Genomic DNA, 18,817 nt, shown 5'->3' on the forward strand with positions numbered 1-18,817 from the left:
CACTGTAGCTGAGGGAATGGAAACCACATTCTTAGAAGGCTTTTATATCTGCATCAATCAGTAATATAAAATGAAAAGATGAATGAGGGCAACAGATATAGTGGACTAAATTATGTATTTCCATCTCAAACGCATGCTAAAAAGAGAAGGTTCATAAAGCTGTTTCTTTTGTTGTAGCTCATCTGGTAGTTCAGGCATAATAAGTATGTGCTTCAGAATAGGGATTTCAGTGCCTCTGCTGGGATGTGATACCTTTTTCCTTATCTCTTCACTACCTGATGTAAATACAGTGTAGCTTTTGTTTACTTCTGTGGGTGGTTCAAGAGGTGTGCTTAATCGCATTCATCCCAAGCATCATCTGAGCATATTGTTTTTAGAAAGACTATTTAAAATTCAAAGTATAAATCTTTTAAGAATAACACATTCATTTCTGATTTTAGTAAGGTTTGTATCACTCACTGTTTCTCACACAGCGGAGCAGCTGAGGTTTAACATTCTGCTAGGGTCAGTTTACAGACTGCATTTTTTAATACTGTTGATCATGGATGAGATGCTTTGAAACACTTTCAATAATTATGTGCTGTTCAGGTAATTGTTGTCTGAGTTTGGAGTGTCTGGTGGGCTGCCTGACTTTTTCTGTCTTACAGAGACAGCACAGCAGAAATAGGAAGCCTGCCTGTAGGTTCACATCACTTATCTTGTATATCATTGTAATTTGTGGGCAAGAATTGCACTTAACAAAAGCTGGGGAGTAAAATAATACATTTTTGTGGCCCAGAAACCACTTTTCATTTAAAAAGAAAACTAAAATCCTTCACTGTTGCATTTGACAAACATAACCATTCAATATTTCTCCCCAAACAAACAGCGCCCAGTGCTCCACCTCAGAGTGTTTCAGTAACTAAAAATGATGGGAATGGGACTGCAATTGTAGTCACCTGGCAGCCACCCCCCGAGGATAACCAGAATGGAATGGTTCAAGAATATAAGGTAATAATTGCATATATCCCCTGCCAAAGTATTGGCTGGGTTCTGATGGGTAAGTTGTTTGTGGATGCATGGCTCCATCTACTGGATAAAGTTAGAGCACATCATTTGGAAAATGATTTCTTTGAAGAATCAAACTCCTTATTTAGTAATTCTGTCTAAATGGTAGAAAGCAATTAAAGCCACCTCTATAAATCAAAACAAAGGGTCAGTGCTGATAATTGAAACATCTGCTTTCTTGTCTTTGTTATAAATTGAGAAATACCTAGGCAAGCTGAAAGGAAACCCTACCTTTTAGAGAAGCATTTTGTGACTCAAAGACATTGGCTGCAATAATAAATATAAACAGGGTTAAGGAGCTGAAAAGCTCAAGGATAATAATTAATGGTGTTAGGATGTGAGGAATTTATTTTTAACTGAATAGTCAAATAGAAAACTTTCAAGTGAAGAATGTTCACAGAATCACAGAATTTTTCAAGGTTGGAAAAGACCTAGAAGATCATCTAGTCCAACCATTACCAATACTTCCCAGCTAAATCATATTTCTCAATGCAACATCCAAACGTTTCTTGAACACTCCCATGGTCGGTGACTCTACCACCTCCCTGGGCAGTGCATTCCAATGCCTGACTATCCTTTCCGAGAAGTAATACCTCCTAATGTATTCCTAATGTTCTTGTATAATACTAAATATAGTAAGTTTATAAAAATTTTCTTGCATTTTTCACAAAAGAAAGCTGTCATTAAGCTACATACTTTTTCAAAAACTGTAAGTTAAAAAATATTTATTTGATGTTCATTTAGCAGCATACACAGTATTTATTTTCAGTGCAAATTGTTTTGAGATCATTTACTTTGCAAATTAACTGAAACTCATTTTTCCTAAGCAATCCACAGACACTTTAAATATTTAGTTGCATATATCAAATAAACTTTTAATAGGCACTGAGTGACAGGATCATCTGTCTTGGCTCCTTCTTCAGGTAAACACTGCGATACAGACATGTATCCCTTGCCTTAAAAACTCATTTGACTATTTTGTTTTCGCTTAGTATTAGCAGAAAAGGGAAGAGATCACTGCTCTTCATGGTAAATTTAGAACAATAAAATATCAGAACTTGAGACTTGGTCAGAGGGTAGAAATAAAATGTGTTTGTAGCTTAGTTTCAGACATATCATATGTAATTTGAAAAATAAATAAGAAATTGCAAAATTGTTTTATTGAATTAAATGGAAGGGTGGAACTATTTCATCAAGAAACTGCATTAGAAGAATGTTTAGTTTGCAAGGACAAAACAATAAAATTTAGGAAATTCATATTTGTTAGTTAATATGATACCTGACTCACCTCCCAGCATTCAGAGCTAATAAGCTGTCAGGTGTTGGAGCAAACTGTCTTCTTGTGCTTCTGTAGCAGCAGGTGGCACACTGGCACATTTCTCCCACATCTATTGTGTGAGTGCCCTTATTTTCCACTGTGTTTTTTCACCGTGGACAGAAAACTGACACAATGAATATATATGTAGCTGTTATTTGAGTTGTATGTAGTTATTATTTTTTTTCTAAAAATGTGTGTGTGGTGGGGGGTGGAGGGAAGGGGAGAGGGAGGGATCTATCTATAAGAACTTCTAACAAAAAAAAACCATCAACAACAAAAAGCCAAAACAAAACAAAATCTTGTAAAATTTTCTTTTCTTAAATGGTCATTTTTCTGTCATCTCACATTTTTTCCCCTTAAAATGGGTGTGAGTCTTGGGGAGGGGGAATTCTTCAGTTTTCTCAGTACCTTGGTCTAAGGCATGTGTGTACCTACATAATTAAAAGATAAAATGTGTATAAAGAAGGATGCCATCTTAACTGGAGAAATGCCAGCATTGCATACAAAAAAAAAGCCAGAAATCAAACCATTGCAGAGGTCATTCATAGCATGAAGTTAGAAATTCTCTTTATACTATTTTTTTTCTTCACTGATATGTCTGTTATAGTGTGAATTCCTCTCTGCTTCATAAGATTCTGGAAATGAGTTTTCACTTGCCTGTTTAGATATACGATCAATTATAGTACTGACAAGTACTGAACAACCTGATGTTTAACTTACCGTTCCCAATTTGCACATTCCCCGTTTATTTCAGCACCTAAGAACAAAACACTTTTACAAATAAATAGTGCATAGTTGCAATTGCATCATATATTGTTTTCCTTATTTACATACACACTATTGTACAAAAGTACTATTGTGGTTATGTCTGTGAAAATGACTTGCGTCAAAATGCAGACAAGTCTTTTGTTCTTCACTTTATCAAGTTCTTATGATCTAAGAAAATGCTATTTCAGAATTTAAGAACAGTGTAAGTAATAATTATACCTCCTTCTGACTGAAATAGTCTGTATTTGATATCTGAATATATCTGTTATATAGAACAGACTATATAGTCTGTTCTTTTTCTGTGCTCTGACCTGCTTTACAGAAGCAGTTCTGTATGTGCTGTATTGGGATTCTATTTCAAAGGGGCTTAAAATACATTTCAGATCCTCACAGTGTCCCACTAGTCTTTTTTCAAACCTTGGCATCCGGAGAATGAAAAAGGGTCTTAGAGTGTCCTGATGGTGAAATAAAGGAAGTTTACAGTATCCGGGCAAGAAGGACTCTATGGAAAGTACCCTAGCAATTGTTCTCCAAGTGAAACTCTAGCTCACTCACCTGACAATCTCCACAACAGCAGAACTGCCCAAGGGATTAAGAACAGCTATCTGGGTAGTAAATCTTTTAAAAGCTCCATATGTCAAAAACATGATCTTCCCTCCTATGTATAGTCAGCACAGGGTCAGAAATGCTGACATTCCTAGGAAAACTTGCTGCTCTACAAATAAAGTACTGAATTTAACTAAAACAAATATTCAGTGTAGAGCAATGAAACTGTGGAAAAGGAATAGAAAAAAAAAAAAAAAAAAAAAAAAGCAGCACAACTTCATCATTTTCTTGGGAGACCTAAATTAGCTTCTATGTTACTTTTGATAGCAGTTGAGCATTCAGTCATTCTCTTAAAAGCATTTGCCACACAGATAATGCAGTTTCCCAGTCACTTATTATGACTGAATATAATAATGGATTTCTAAAATGCCGAATAAAAGTTTTTAGTTTTGTGTTCTAGTTTCGATCAAGAAATGATATTTGACATGATCCCATTGTCTCTCAATAGAGGATAGTATATTTATTACTAATCCTCATCTCTCACTGCCATTTATTCTTTAAAAAGGTAACATTTTTATTCCAGCATGGTATCATTTCTCTTCTGATGTCATGAAGAAAGGCTTGCCCTTGCACTTGAGTGAATAAAGCCTTGCTTGATTAATGATTCCTTAACAGGAGAATTGCAAACTCATTTATCTGAATGCGCTTACTTTGTTGTTTACGTGAAAGACTTTTGGTAAATGAGTTTCTCTTACTTGTTCTGTGTTACTACATGTGCTTTATTAGCACTGTTGTCATAGATTGAATGAATTGGGATAAAACTCATCAAATGATGTTAATATTTGGATCTGCTCTTTGGAACAAGAAATAGCTTTCCAGTATTCAGAATGCCTAGGACTGTGATCCATGACTTCAGATTATAAAATAGGGACAGATTCTAAATCTTATCCAGCAGAAGGGAATGTGTCAACCTTCCTTCTAATGATCCTTCGCTGTTTAATTTTGAATGCTTATACGTGCAATACTCTTACTTCCCTGCAGGTTTGGTGCCTTGGCAATGAAAGTCGATACCATATAAACAAGACAGTAGATGGTTCCACCTTCTCTGTAGTCATCCCTTCCCTAGTGCCAGGTATTCGATACAGCGTGGAAGTGGCAGCAAGTACTGGAGCAGGACCTGGAGTGAAAAGCGATCCCCAGTTTATCCAGTTAGGTAAGCCTGATGGTAATCCTTCTATTGTTTTCAGTCATTTTTGTTTGCTTGCTTTTGTCCTTTATGGCATCAGAAATAGTTTCAGGTCAAATGAAATAGATAATTGTACCTGATCTCTGAAGTGGCAGGATATGGCATTTCTGCTTTTAAACTTGTGTTGAAACTGCACTCTGAAGATAGAAGTATATCAATGGAAATGTTTGATTCTTCAAATTCAGCACTGTTTCTTGGTTGCCGATTTTTTCAAAGTGAAATTTCAATCTTAATAATGGTGTAATAAAACATGTAGAGTACTATGAATTCTTAAATGTTGGTTCATTTTAGTTCAGAGAGGTGATTTGTCTTGATCAGAATACTGATGCATAAAAACAGCAGTTTGCTAACATTAGGAAAAATAAATATCAGCTGTGTCTAGAAGCTCCCCAGTAGAGGAATAAGAGGTGCCAAGTGATTTACAATTCCTTCTGTCATAAATGCATGTCAAGGATATTGCTTTTGGGTGTACCTGGAAGAAATGCTTCATTTCTGTTGATTCACTGAAGAATATTTAAAGTGTAAAGTTAGGTATAATCATACGCTGCTTTACCCACCTGTGCCAGACTACCTTATCATTACACTATATAATCTATATGTAATCACAACAAAACCTCATCTTTTGTTCTGGACTTCATTCCCATATTTGTATCATTAGTAGACCTTCCCTGTTATTTGACTTTGTATTTAAATATATATATGTATATATAGTGTGTGTGTGAAAACAGGACTGAACAAGTAATATATTTGCTGTAAAATTACATGTATGAGGGCTGCTCTGAAAGTAATGCCTCCTGCTTTATGATGCTTGCCCATGACATCAGGGGTGGATGTTGGTGATATGTCAGTAGAGGTTGAATCTTCCCAACAATATTCCTTTACATTTTGTTGCTATGAGACGGAAGGCAGCAGAGGAGCTGTCTGACATGAAAGCATGGATGAGACAAAGGTGTGTGTCACTTAATTCTTCCATGTGGAAAAAATGGCACCTACTGACATTCTCAGATGCTTGCTAAGTGTTTTTGGAGACCAAAGAGTGAATGTGAGCACAATGTGGCAGTGGGTGGTGTGTTTCTGCAGTATGACAGTGACATTGGATCACCTCTGCTGGTGCAGATCTTTGCAAATGCAGCATGCAAGTTCTTATTTATCTCTGGTGAGAATGCATAGCTAATGGTGCTGACTATGTAAAAAAATTGTGTTTTGTAGCTGAGAATTTGATCTACCAAATAGTGTTATTGTGCTCTTTTAGCTGTTGTAGTTTCTGTGGAAATAAATAGGAGGCATTGCTTTCGGAGTGACCTATGTATACTTCCCCAACTATTATCTTTGTTTCGCTTACACGGGCATGTGATTAATAGAGATTTTAAGAAAAAAATGCACATGGTTTATGTAATATTCCATTAATATGTCTTTTAAAAGTCCTGGTTATTTGCTAGATTGTGCTTCTCTGCAGCCAGTTTTCTGTTCAAATTTTAGTTTGTTCTATACAGCTTAGATTTTGAAAATCTAAGATTAATGAGTGTAAATTAACAGGGCAGACTAGAATTTCAAAGGCAAATGCCTCTCATGATAAGTAAATGTTAATTGAAGGTTAACTGTATAAGTCAACTTAACCACTTTGGAGTTTTGGTAAATGGAAAAAGAAAGAAATGATGTTCCATCAGGGTAAGATTTTTTTTCTGACTTTTCTGATGCTGGCCTTTACTGATACCATGTTAGAAAGCATGAGGCAATCATCTATCTCAGAGGCTATTCAAATGTAATTGAGCCTTTAGTTTGCTAAAAGACATATATTTCTGAGTAGCTGGGGTTTGATTTGGTATTTTTTATTGCTTGCTTCTACTTAAGTAGACTACATATTCTGTAGGAAAAATGCCATAATTTGATTGCTACAATTTCGTGACAAAGATCTGGAAAGAAGAGACTTTGGGGGATTCGTGTCACTAAAAACAATATAAAAGAATACCTAGACAGTTCTATAGTCCTTTAGTCAACTGTGGGAGCTGCTGAAAATTAGTACTTAAGAGGAGCACTCTTCATTTATTATAGATCTAACTAAAATCCTCGAGGCATGTGAATGGCTCCAGTTTACTTAACACTTGATTATGGAAAGGGAATACGAGTTCTCTTACAATTCCCGCAAAGACTTGCATTCTTAGCTGTTGGATGAAGTCCCAGCAGGGGCGTGGAGCAGACACTGCAGTTTTCTAGTAGCTCTTCTGAAGATAGAAAATTAATTTGTTGATGTCATCAGTTGGCACCTTTCACCAGCAATAAATTACATTGTTACAGTGAGAGGGAACTGAAGCAAGAGAGGGAGGAAAGAGGGCCAAAGATGCTCCTTTTAGAAGGTTTGAAAGAGTCCTGACTCCCTATACCAACATGCCCTAGGAACTGCATGTTTGCCTTCCTACATATTTCACTGATCCCAACTATTCTTTCAGGAAGTCTTTTCTGATATCTGAGTAAGTAGCTCAGTAAATAAAAAGTAAAAAGTAGTAAAAATAGCTTTTTTTGTTTTGTTTTGGAACTATGATTTCTGTGTGCAAGAAAAGCACATTGTGGCCTTCCAGTACTTGAAGGGAGCACATAAACAGAAAGGGGAAAGACTTATGAGGGTGGATAGTGATAGGACAAGGAGGAATGGTTTTAAACTACAACAGAGGAGGTTTAGGTTAGATATTAGGAGGAAGTTTTTCATACAGAGGGTGGTGATGCACTAGAACAGGTTGCCCAAGGAGGTTGTCAATGCCCCATCCCTGGAGGCATTCAAGACCAGGCTGGATGGATATGGCTCAGGGCAGCCTGGTCTGGTGGTTGGCAACTCTGCACATAGCAGGGGGTTGAAACTGTATGATCATTGTGGTCCTTTTCAACCCAGGCCATTCTGTGATTCTGTGAAACATGAGTTTGAATTGTGGCTGGCTTTGGAATGTCTGAAGATGAGATTTAATGTGAGACTTTCTTCCCCACTGTAACCTACTCTCTTGCACACCAAACTCATTTTTGAGGCCATGCACTGTGCAGGTTGCTCACCAGTTTGTGACTGTGAGTGATGGCTAGGCAGATTTCAGCCAGGTGTGTGACAGGAGGAAGCTTCACCTCTCAGAGTCTGCCTTCCAGAACAAGAGGGGAGGACAGGAGAAGTTGGATTCTCTGAGAGCTGAGGTGTGCAATCACAATACCATGCATCAGCTGAGCTGTGATAAGTGACCTTGTGCACGCACTTACCCTGGTACAAAGACAGGTACAAATTGTAGGCACAAAGCTCTTCCATTTTCCATGTCTCTACTGATGCAAAGCAGTTCACTGAGCTGTGACTTGAGAGCCTTCTGGGGCAAGCCAACAATATACTTTCTTCTTATTCAAAAACCATCTTCTGGTGTTTAAAATCATGAAGTCAGCTGAAGAAATAATGTGTCTCCTTAAAACACCCTCCTTAGAGTATCTGAATGGCTTTTTACAGCTTTCTGTGGACTTCTGAGACCTAGAAAATCATTTTTGTTTGTTTGTTGTCTTTTATTTTTTGTTTTTTTTTGGGGGGAGGAGGTGGGGAAGTTGATATTTTACATAACAAAGAAGAAAGAGCTTTGCCACAAAGGAAAAAAAAAGTGTAAATAATATCCATGGCTCACTGTAAATTTTCATGTTACTCTGTGGAGGAAAAAAAAAAAATATCATACTGAAAAAAACCTGATAGAATTTTTTTATTGTTGCATGGATTACAAGATTGCCCTGTACAGAAAGATGAGAATTATCAGCTCAAACTGATCTCTGGCCTTATGTCTGTCCAGTGATGTGATACCACCTATGACAGTGTCAACCTTGCCTATCTGCCATGGTGGAACTAGGTGATCTTCAAGGTCCTTTCCAACTTTCCAACAATAGCTCTGTCGTATAACACATGCTAGTTTTCACATAAGTCATGAAAAGGGAATATCTTGCAACATGTTTTGCACAGGGTGCCAGTTCTGAGAGATCTCACACCAATTAATATGACTTCTAAATGCATAATCCCTATTAATATGTGCGATGCAATTATTTATTCAGAAGTCTGTAGAATTTTTATAAATATTGAGTACATTATTCAATTATTGGATATCTCAGTGTACAATGAAACTCTCATCAAATCATTATTCTAATTGTTTTGTTTAGAGATATTCTGTCAGCTCTTCAAATAGTTCTGGAGTGGTAGTCGCATGGTGGGTTTTGTTGATATCCCATTTGGTAAAAGAGGCTTTTTCCTCACAGAGCAAGTCCTTCCAAACCAACTTTTGGTTGTTTCCGCACAGGCTGTGTGCTTTGGGACTGATTTGCAAAAATGCTGTTTTTCCAATTTTAGAAGTATGTATTACTAGAGAGAAGACAAAATAGCATTTCCTTAACCTGGTTGTATTTTACCATATAATTTTCATATTGCACCATGCCACATGTATTTGAGGAAACATCAGACATCATATTGTAGATTCCAAATGTTTTGCTGGTTTTGAGTTGCCCAAATTACCAATGCCTACAAAAATGGTGTCTTCCTATTTCCTGTTTGTACATTTTATATACAAAAAGAGGCAGACATATTGGCAAGTACTGTACTATATGATGTACACATACATGGCAAAATTGGAGTTACCTGCACACCTTTGATCCTGGAATTTCCCGTCTTTTTAAATCTTTGCCATTTCAATCTTAATTCTATATTAGTAATCTGTTCAGCATTTGACAACTTAAAAATTGAGTTTTGCATTATTTACTTGAATATTTTACATAGAGAATTAAAATTCATAGTTCAGTGTGATATGAATTTTAATGAGTTTTCATTGAAGTCTGAAACTTGAAGCTTTGGCACAGTCAGAATCAGAGAACCTGTGAGCAATAGCCAAATCAACATGCTCTGTGAGGTTCTTATCTCAAGGTAGAAGAAAAGGGAATAAGTCAGTGTGATAATATGCTGATTTCAGGGAATCATGGGATCAGCCTGCTCCGACAACACTGAGGCCTTCTAAAGTACATTATAAGCTGTGGCTGCTTCTCTGACAGTAAGATGCACTTTGCCTTACAATCTTTACATTCGCTTATTATTTTGGCATGTTTCCCTGAGGAGTGCAGGCAGGAACAGGAATGATGATTATGAACCGTTTATATCTCAGTCAAAGTTTCCAAAAATTTCTTAGGATGAAGAAAAGGTTTTTTTGTTGGTGGTGGTGTTTTTTTATTCATTCAAGAGCTTTTTTCCAGACTGGTCTCTCACATGGGACTGTGGCAAGAAGTGAAGATGCCCTTCTCAAAGTAAGGCTTCCAAGCCATTGTATATGGAAATTATTAGTAATGGAAGGTTCACTAGATTTTCTTTCCCTTGCTGTATATTTAGCTTGCTTTCTGTTTTTAAATTGTAACAGTGCTACATGGGTTAAATGTGGCCTTTTGAAAGCCATTCCTCCTTCTTTTCTATTGTGTTGTGTGTATGAATATACATGTACACATACTCATTTTTCTCATCACTATGTATGTAAATATATACCAGTTAATTCAGTATAAAGTCACTTGCAGTCTGTACACATAAGGCTGTTGATATGGTCTACCTGGACTTCAGTAAGGCCTTCAGTAAGACACTGTCCACAACAAGATCCTCATGGGGCAGCTGGCTGCCCATGGTTTGGATGGACATATGCTCCTCTGGGTGTACACTGGCTAGATGGCCGGTCCCAAATGGTTGTTGCCAATGGAGCTACATCCAGTTGACAGCTGGTCACAAGCGGTGTACCCCAGGGCTCAGTACTGGGGCCGCTTCTATTTAACATCTTTATTAATGATCTTTGTTAGGGGATTGAGTGCATCCTCAGTAAGTTTTCAGACGACACCATGTTGGGAGGGAGTGTTGTTCTGCCTGAGGGGAGAAAGGCATTATAGAGGGACCTAGATAGACTGGATCAATGAGCCAAGGTTAATGGCATGAGTTTCAATAGGGCCAAGTGTGGGGTCCTGCATTTTGCTCACAAAATCCCCAGGCAGTCCTACAGGCTTGGGGAGGAGTGGCTGGAAAGCTGCCTGACGGAAAGGGACCTTGTTGTACTGATAGACAGTCAGCTGAATATGAATCAGCAGTGTGCTCAGGTGGCCAAGAAGGCCAGTGGCATCCTGGCTTGTATCAAGAATGGTGTGGTGAGCAGGACTAGGTAAGACATCCAGCCCCTGTACTCAGCACTGGTGAGGCCCGACCTCAAGTACTGTGTTCAGTTTTGGGCACCTCAGTATAGAAAGGAAACTGAGGTGCTGGAGCAAATCCAAGGAAGTGCAGTGAGGCTTGTGAAGGGCTTAGAGAATATGCCCTATGAGGAGAGGCTGATGGAACTGGTACTGTTTAGTCTGAGGAAAAGGAGGCTGAGGGGAGACCTTAATGCTCTCTTTCAATACCCAAAAGATGCTTACAGTGAGAGTGGAGTTGGTCTCTTCTCACTGGTGACATGTGACAAAATGAGGAGAAATGTCCTCAAGTTGTGTCAGGGTAAGTTCAGGTTGTATATCAGGGAAAGCTTTTTTACAGAAAGGGCTGTTAAGCACTGGAATAGGGTCCCCAGGGAGGTGGTTGAGTCACCATCCCAGGATGTGTTTAAAAACCATCTGGATGTGGTGCTCAGGGACATGATTTAGCGGAGGGTTGTTTGTTAGGGTAATACGGTTGGGTCAGGTTTGGACTCGATGATCTATAAGGTCTTTTCCAACCTGAGCAATTCAATGATTCTATACTGTGTGTAGTGTAAGCCTTGTTTCTTAACAGCAAATATATTATAACCTTGTTACTATGCTTGCAATGGCTAATAAAATAATACAGTGAAATGATTCTTAATTAAAAATTAGAACAATGAGAGTTCAAAGAGATTGTTCAGTATTTTGTAGTCTTCAGATATGGATTCACTGAGCAATGCAAAATGTTTGTATATAAAAGTACTATCCTTCTGTATGGTTTTATAGTTGATATGTTTTAAAAACATTTTCATATCTTAATATGGCCTTAGCTGCAAAGAGACAAAAGATGAGAAACAGAGTGACAGTTTTAATTCATTAGTCACAGTATATTTTATATGTTTAAGCCCATCTGGCCGCTTGTGTGGAACTTAGCTTGGCTGTCTCTGTAAAATCTGCTGCAACCCATCTTAACCTTGCACAAATCGGCATGAAATCTATAAACCCAGCAGACACAAAGAGTGTATTAGTAAGAAAAGAATGAGTCTGCTTGGTGAACTTACCAACTAGTCAGTATGCTTAGGATCACAGAAGATAAAGGAACTGGAAATATGAAATAAAATTTCCAATGAGGTAGCAGTCAAAGGCAGTGATGATTCCTTGGCCAAACAGATATATCACAGAAAATGAAATGCTAAATTCTTCCCTGGAAAACATTTGTTATTAATGCAATCATTTCCCAGTTATGAGGATATCCTTTTCCAGAAGAGGTTTTGGTTTTGTTTTGATTCTATATTCTTTTTTGTATTGTAATTTATTATTTTGCTTAGGCTTATTTTGGAACAATACGAGATGGGTCACGGTAATATAATCTATTCACTTGTTAGTCCTTAGAGAAAATGTGATGGTTTTTACATGAACAAGTCTTCATATCATATGATCATATGTAGTTTCTATTACTATTTCTTGTAACAGTACCTTTCACCTGAAAATACTAATCGCTTTTTCAACATATGATGTCACTATCCATAGTAAAAGAAAAAAAAAAAAAAAAAAAAAAAAACAAAAAAAAAAAACAACTTGTTGGATTTACACAAGAATAAAAACGGGTATTTCAAAGTCTAAGCTTGGAATGTGTAAAGCAATATCCGCTCTGACTAAAGGTTTCAAATTCTTGCCCTCATCCTATGCAGTAATGAAAATTCCAGTTAGAACTCACTGTAGTGGTTAAAAAATCAGGAAGACAGTATTTTATCTTTCAGTTGCTTCATTTCAGCTAGCATTTTTCAGTAACAGAATATTTTTACTAACATTCCTAGAAGATTCTGAAAGTAGAAAAAGAGAAAAGTGCAGAAAAAGAACAAAACGATTATTGGTTGTACTTTCTCTGCTGGTTAAAAAAAAAAAAAAAAAAAAAAAAAAAGTGGAAAAAATACATATTAGTTACTTAACTTCGGGAATTTTAGGGGTAAACATTATTTGTAGAAGGCAGCGTGTCCAGTAACAAGGAGACTGCTTGACTATTATTAACAATTCAAAACTCCTTTTTAGTCCTCTGTATGCGTTCTTAAATATTCAGTCTTTTTTAATTGAAGCTAAAGTTGGAGCTTGCAAAGAGTATGTTAGACTGTGTAATATATTTAATTCATCTGTCAGGAACCGCTAAATTAAAATGTATCCCTCAACATTAGCATCAGGTTAATTTTCTTTGATTTGTCATTCTTTTGTGACTTTTTCTTATGAGAATGTATGTACGTGTAGCTGACTTCTGCACTTTCACATATCCCAGGAACAAACTAAGCTTGTTTTGTACTTGAGCTTTCTTCTGTGTTTCTTTTCTGACTTCTTGAATAATTTTCTGAGACTGTCTTTGGTTTGATAAAGTGAAAAAAACAACAAACAAGCAAAAACGATCCAGTGGCCTGATTTAGCAATCACTACAAACAAAAGACAGTAGAGTTGGAGAAATGAGTCTTATATTGAAAACAGATATTTCTGTCTAGACCTATGAGAAGAGATTTTGATGAGCAATCTTAAGCATATTGCCTTGAAGAACTGGATGCAGTTCTGTCAGTTCTTTTTGTGTTGCTTTTTACAGTTGCACATTCAGATTAACTAAAGATTTGTGATGTCCTTTTTTTTCAGATTCACATGGAAATCCTGTGTCTTCAGAAGATCAAGTCAGTTTAGCCCAGCAGATCTCTGACGTAGTAAAACAGCCTGCCTTTATTGCTGGAATTGGTGCTGCCTGTTGGATTATCCTCATGGTCTTCAGCATCTGGTTGTATCGCCACAGGAAGAAGCGAAATGGACTTACTAGTACTTACGCTGGTATCAGAAAAGGTGCCATACTATGTTTCGATCTCCGTGTTGCAGAATGCCCCTTTACTGACAATTCATAATCAGTCTCTTGCTCTTTTAAGATTTTATGCTGGAATTATCAAATTAGGTCAATATTTTCAGGAATTTCGAATCAGAAGCTTATGTAGAAAGCACTATTATTTATGCAATGTGTTGACTTGACTTCAACTTGACTTTAAAGTATAAGCATTTAGAAAAATACCTAGGTTAGCTTTTCATAAAGGTACTTATACAAGTGAGGAAAGTACAAGATGGATTTAAGTCTGTGAGCTTCCAGTATGTCCTTACTACCCAACTCTCTGAACCATCTGAAAAGAAAGCAATTGGATGGTCGCTTATTGTCCCTCTTATTCAGTCTTTTGCTTACTGCTAAGAATACTAACAGTGGTGTGAATTACAGTGATGCTTCTGGTGTATGTACTTGAATTTCTTTATATTCCTGGGAATGTGGTAAAAGGGCTGTTGGTGAAAGCACAACAGTACATAATACTTTCCAAGACCCATTCATAAATTCTCTCGAGGGACCTTTGTCTGGGACTGAATTCTGGGTCTATCAAATCTTGCATCTGCGTTCATTTGGGACTAACTTTAAAGCACTCTTAGTTTTCATGTTATCAATACCTTTTATATCAGATTGTTGGGCAAGCAGTGCTTTGCATGATACTCCATGACGAACAAAACTAGAATATCTACCTGAAAGATCTTCTGGAATAAAAAATCTCTCCTGATTAAATATCTTTTGATTAAGCCCGGAAGTTAAAGCTGTATTCAGTATGATACACTTCATTATATCTCAAGGCATTTTGTGGGTGCGCATGGATTGAAAACCATAAATTCTAGAATGAAATAGAAATGGAAGATCCTGTTTTTGAAGGATAGTGAGATTTTGGTTCAATATTTGACCATCAAAAAATAGACCTAGGCTGCAAAGGTGCACATATCTTAGTGGGTGAAGGGTGTCATGAGACTGCATTATTTAGTCTCTTCAAACTGAATGGATGATGAGTGGAGATATTGATAGGCAAATATAACGCAAATGTTTTTAACAGTAGTAATGTGTTGCTATGAAAAAAGAATCAGTGTTAAAATTAGCAACGGAGTGAATGGGAACCTGAAAACTGTTTTGGAGTGATGCAGTGTTCTGGTACTCTCCAAGCTTTTAAAATATCAGTGCTTTGGGTAACCTTTAGGGCAAGTGGTTTTATTGGAGTTGTGACCACAGAGATCAGGGACAAGTTTAATTTTCTTCTTCTAGGTTTTCTCAGACAGACTTCAACACTCTACTGCATTGGCCTGCTCTGTTTTGTTTTACTAATAGCATGCTGCCATACTGCCTTTCTACAGTTCTATCAAACTAACATCAATGTGATTTCAGCAGTACCTACAATTAAGCAAAAGGCATGCAATTTGTCCTAAAAAATGGTCACTTTAATGACATCAACTATTGCTTGGAACAGCTGTGTTATTCAATATTTTCTAAAAAATACCTTTTGTGTAATTTGGTGTGGATTTTTACACGTGCCAAAAACTAGGGTATACATCTCCATTGTCAATCAAGAAAAAAAAAAAAAAAACATCCTCAAGAAAATATAAATTGTGAAGTAGTTTGCCACTCTGCAGTGCATCAAGTCACCACTTCAAGTGCAAACTTTCTTCAGTCTTGCATTTATTTGTTTATTTTTATGTTTAGCTTCAGGCCTGACATCTGCTAAAACTCCCACACGCACATATTGTACTAGTACTCTTACACACTCAACCGAGTTTATTATTAGAAGCTCTGAGAATTAAGTTGTTCTTTTGTGTGGTTGCTGTAAAAAATTCATTTAGTTGAACCTCTGTTCATCTGTTCCCCAATTCTTTAAAAACAAGCCTAGGTTTATTACTTAGCTCACAGGCAAGGAGTGAGACAGTAGTTAAATATTTTTTTCATGCCCTCATGATTGCAAGTTAATTTTGAGACACTCGATTCTCTTTTGAATAACTGTTTTTTTAAATACACCTTCTGTTTAAATGAAAGCTTATTACAACGGTTCTAAGTTGTCAAATGTAGCTAAATTAAAGTTGACTGTGTGAAAAGGCCTAGCTCAAAGAAAATATAGTGGAACTCTCACCGTAAAGAGCTGTACTATCAATTAAGCCTATATTAGGTAAAATGCTCAAAGGTTCTTCTTTTTGCACTCTGTCATATTCCTGAAAATAAATCAGCTTAGAAAAAGCAGGGAGAACCTAGAGCTTTTTCTGCCTCATGAAAACAAGACATTCTGGAGCCTACTCCCCAACTTCAGAGTTATTGCATAAACTGCAGTAAGTGGTTGTTCTCTTTGCTAGAACCTTTTCTTTCTGCCACAGATTTGTTGATCAAATTCCATCTGAAATTTTCTTCTAGTGAATATTTTATTATTGCTCTTACACTGGTCTTTGTTTTTATTAGATCAAAAAGAGCAATATTAGCCTTTTTTACGCATCAGTGGTAGAAAAACTATACTGTCCTGTCAACAGGAGGGGGAGCATGTGCTAATAGGAAAAACACATGCTATCTCTCTGTATTTGGATTAAGGGCCCTATTGATCCAAAGAGGATTTATAGTGGCAGGGAGAGTGAAGATTGTCAAGCAATGTCATTGTTCCATTGTTAACCTTTCCCTCCTAAAGCCATGGCTTGGAAGGTAGAAAGGCATTACATCCTTAAGGTAGATAATAACTGTTCTGCAATTTCTTCTATGAAAACAAAAATGAGTTGCTGCAGTAGGTTTTAGGGCCTTTTTTTTTAAAGAGATGGTACACTCTTGAATCAGATACAGTAAAACAGCAGTTGTCTTTTGTCCTTTATGTGATTATTTTCTTACTGAATACCTAAATGTACCTGTTAGTTGAGCATAATGAGCATTAACTTGGTGAGCTCCAGATAAAATTCAATGGGAGTTAGATAAGGCTTTGTAAAGGAATTTGTCATTCTGCATTCTAAAATGATTAGCAGTGTAGGGTTTCTGTTTGTAGTAGGATCTTCAGAAAAACTGCAGATAATAAATCGAAAGGTAGTCAAAGGCAAAACCACAGTCGTTCCCTTCAGGAGCACAGTGGAGTATCAAACTTTTTTTCAGTGGTGCCTGTGGAGTCAATCTTCTGAATCACAAACTTAGTTTTACTTCTGTGTCAGTGTGACTGAACTAATGGGTTAGTTATTTGCATTTGTTTTATGTTCAGCTGTCTGCTGATTTATACTAATGTGGTATGTTTCCCTTTCTTTCTTCAGCTTAATAACCAGTTTGTATTTTGTTTTGATTTTTCAGTCCCGTCTTTTACCTTCACACCAACAGGTATATATTTGCACTTTTCCCCTCTTCTTTGTTACTTCAGCATGTGTTCATGGTACTGTTTCTCCTTTTCTGACATAACCAGCCCAGTTGTTTGGAAGTTTTTAAAATAATTTCCTTAATGACATGTATCATTATGTTGTTCTCTAAGTAGTCTATACTTCCTTTGTAGCTGACACTTTATTCCACTTGTGTGTACCATTTTGTCATATATCATGTGATGCAAGCACACCATTTTATAGCATGCTCCTTTCAGTTTGTACGACTTGAGCTCTCCCTTCTTGCATTGTAATGAAGTAGTGTGGCCTCCTGCATCTAGTGATGTTGAAGGCACTTCTGATGGAGGAGAAATGACTTTACAGAGCCCAGGTGCTGAGTTGTAAGGGAACCAATGGGATTGTATTTGGTGAAATACTTTCCTATTGTCTTTCCTCTAAATCTGCATTAAATCAGTATCCCAGGAGTTTTAAAAGATACAGAAAATCAAAGCAAATTATCAGTTAAATTTCTTTGCTGCCTTAAACTTGCCTTTGAGCTACAAAATCATAAAGCAGTATTCCTGTTATACGTAATTAAAGCTACATTTCAAATTTGGGGTGGGCTTAAAATCATCATCTTTTTCTTTTTGCTTAATAATGTCTGAAATATGTCCATGACATAAATCGTACCACAGACCACCATAGTCAGTGGGGAAGAGCCTTTCTGTTCTGTAGATGGGACCTTCAGTCAGTCTCACAGTCTGGGAGGTCAGCAGGTTCTCCTTTGCAGTGGCTACAGTTCAACACATTCACTATCCACCACTGCAGTCTATACATTCCTTTTAGCTTCAAGCTGAGTGAATAGACAGGTCATATCTTCCTCCTTTGTTCTAAATCCCTTCTTTTCACAAGAGGCCCGTGTATATCCAGGGAGTGTAAAGGCCACTTAATTCCTCCTCTGCAAAATCTGCCAAAAATATCTAGCTCAAATATTAGCTCAAAATTGCTGTACTGATTTGGTCCCAGGACAACAGCTGTGTCACATCCCTCCAGGTTGGACTGCAACTGAAGCAAACTCGTGTCTTTCTGCATTCCTTGACACAGACCTAGTGGTAATTGGTTAGATTCTTATCCACATACTTTTAATCACACTGAATTGTATCTTGTTTCAAAAGTCATCCTATTATGTTCAGTGGATTTGCTTACTGTTCAGCATGAGCCAGAGTGGCCCCTAATGTTTCTGAAGTCCTTTGAGATCCACAGTGGAGACTAATTCAAATTATTATTTTGCTGTTACTTTAATTGGCTTAACAGCTTCTATTGCAGTTACAATTGTAGCATGCTACTGAATTTCTGCAGAGGCTGGTAGGTTAGCTAATGTGCATTTTCTCAGTTGGGTTCTTAACATTAAAGGAAAGTATACTGCAGCTCCATAAGATATGCCAGAGTTGCAAAATAAATAGCACTGAGATTTTTAAAGAAATTGGAAAAACATGAACTATGTAAATCAAATAGAGAAAAAAAAAAATAATTTAAAAAAAATCCCTTTTCAATCCATG

General features: G+C 36.9%; 1 protein-coding gene across 8 annotated transcripts in view; it reads left to right on the forward strand.

Annotated features, from left to right (window-relative positions):
- The window catches only part of ROBO1 (roundabout guidance receptor 1), a 684,763-nt gene that overhangs the window by 633,430 nt on the left and 32,516 nt on the right, over positions 1-18,817 (forward strand). For 7 of the 8 annotated variants that reach the window (XM_072346085.1, XM_072346162.1, XM_072346331.1 and 4 more), the window contains 4 exons: positions 869-990; positions 4,721-4,892; positions 13,752-13,949; positions 17,257-17,283. In XM_072346085.1, coding sequence (XP_072202186.1) covers positions 869-990; positions 4,721-4,892; positions 13,752-13,949; positions 17,257-17,283 — 519 coding nt within the window. The remainder of the gene's footprint in view (positions 1-868; positions 991-4,720; positions 4,893-13,751; positions 13,950-17,256; positions 17,284-18,817) is intronic. The other variant, XM_072346245.1, reaches the window with a different exon arrangement.

This window comes from Excalfactoria chinensis, chromosome 1, assembly GCF_039878825.1.
Source record: "Excalfactoria chinensis isolate bCotChi1 chromosome 1, bCotChi1.hap2, whole genome shotgun sequence".
NCBI classification, from domain to species: Eukaryota; Metazoa; Chordata; class Aves; order Galliformes; family Phasianidae; genus Excalfactoria; species Excalfactoria chinensis.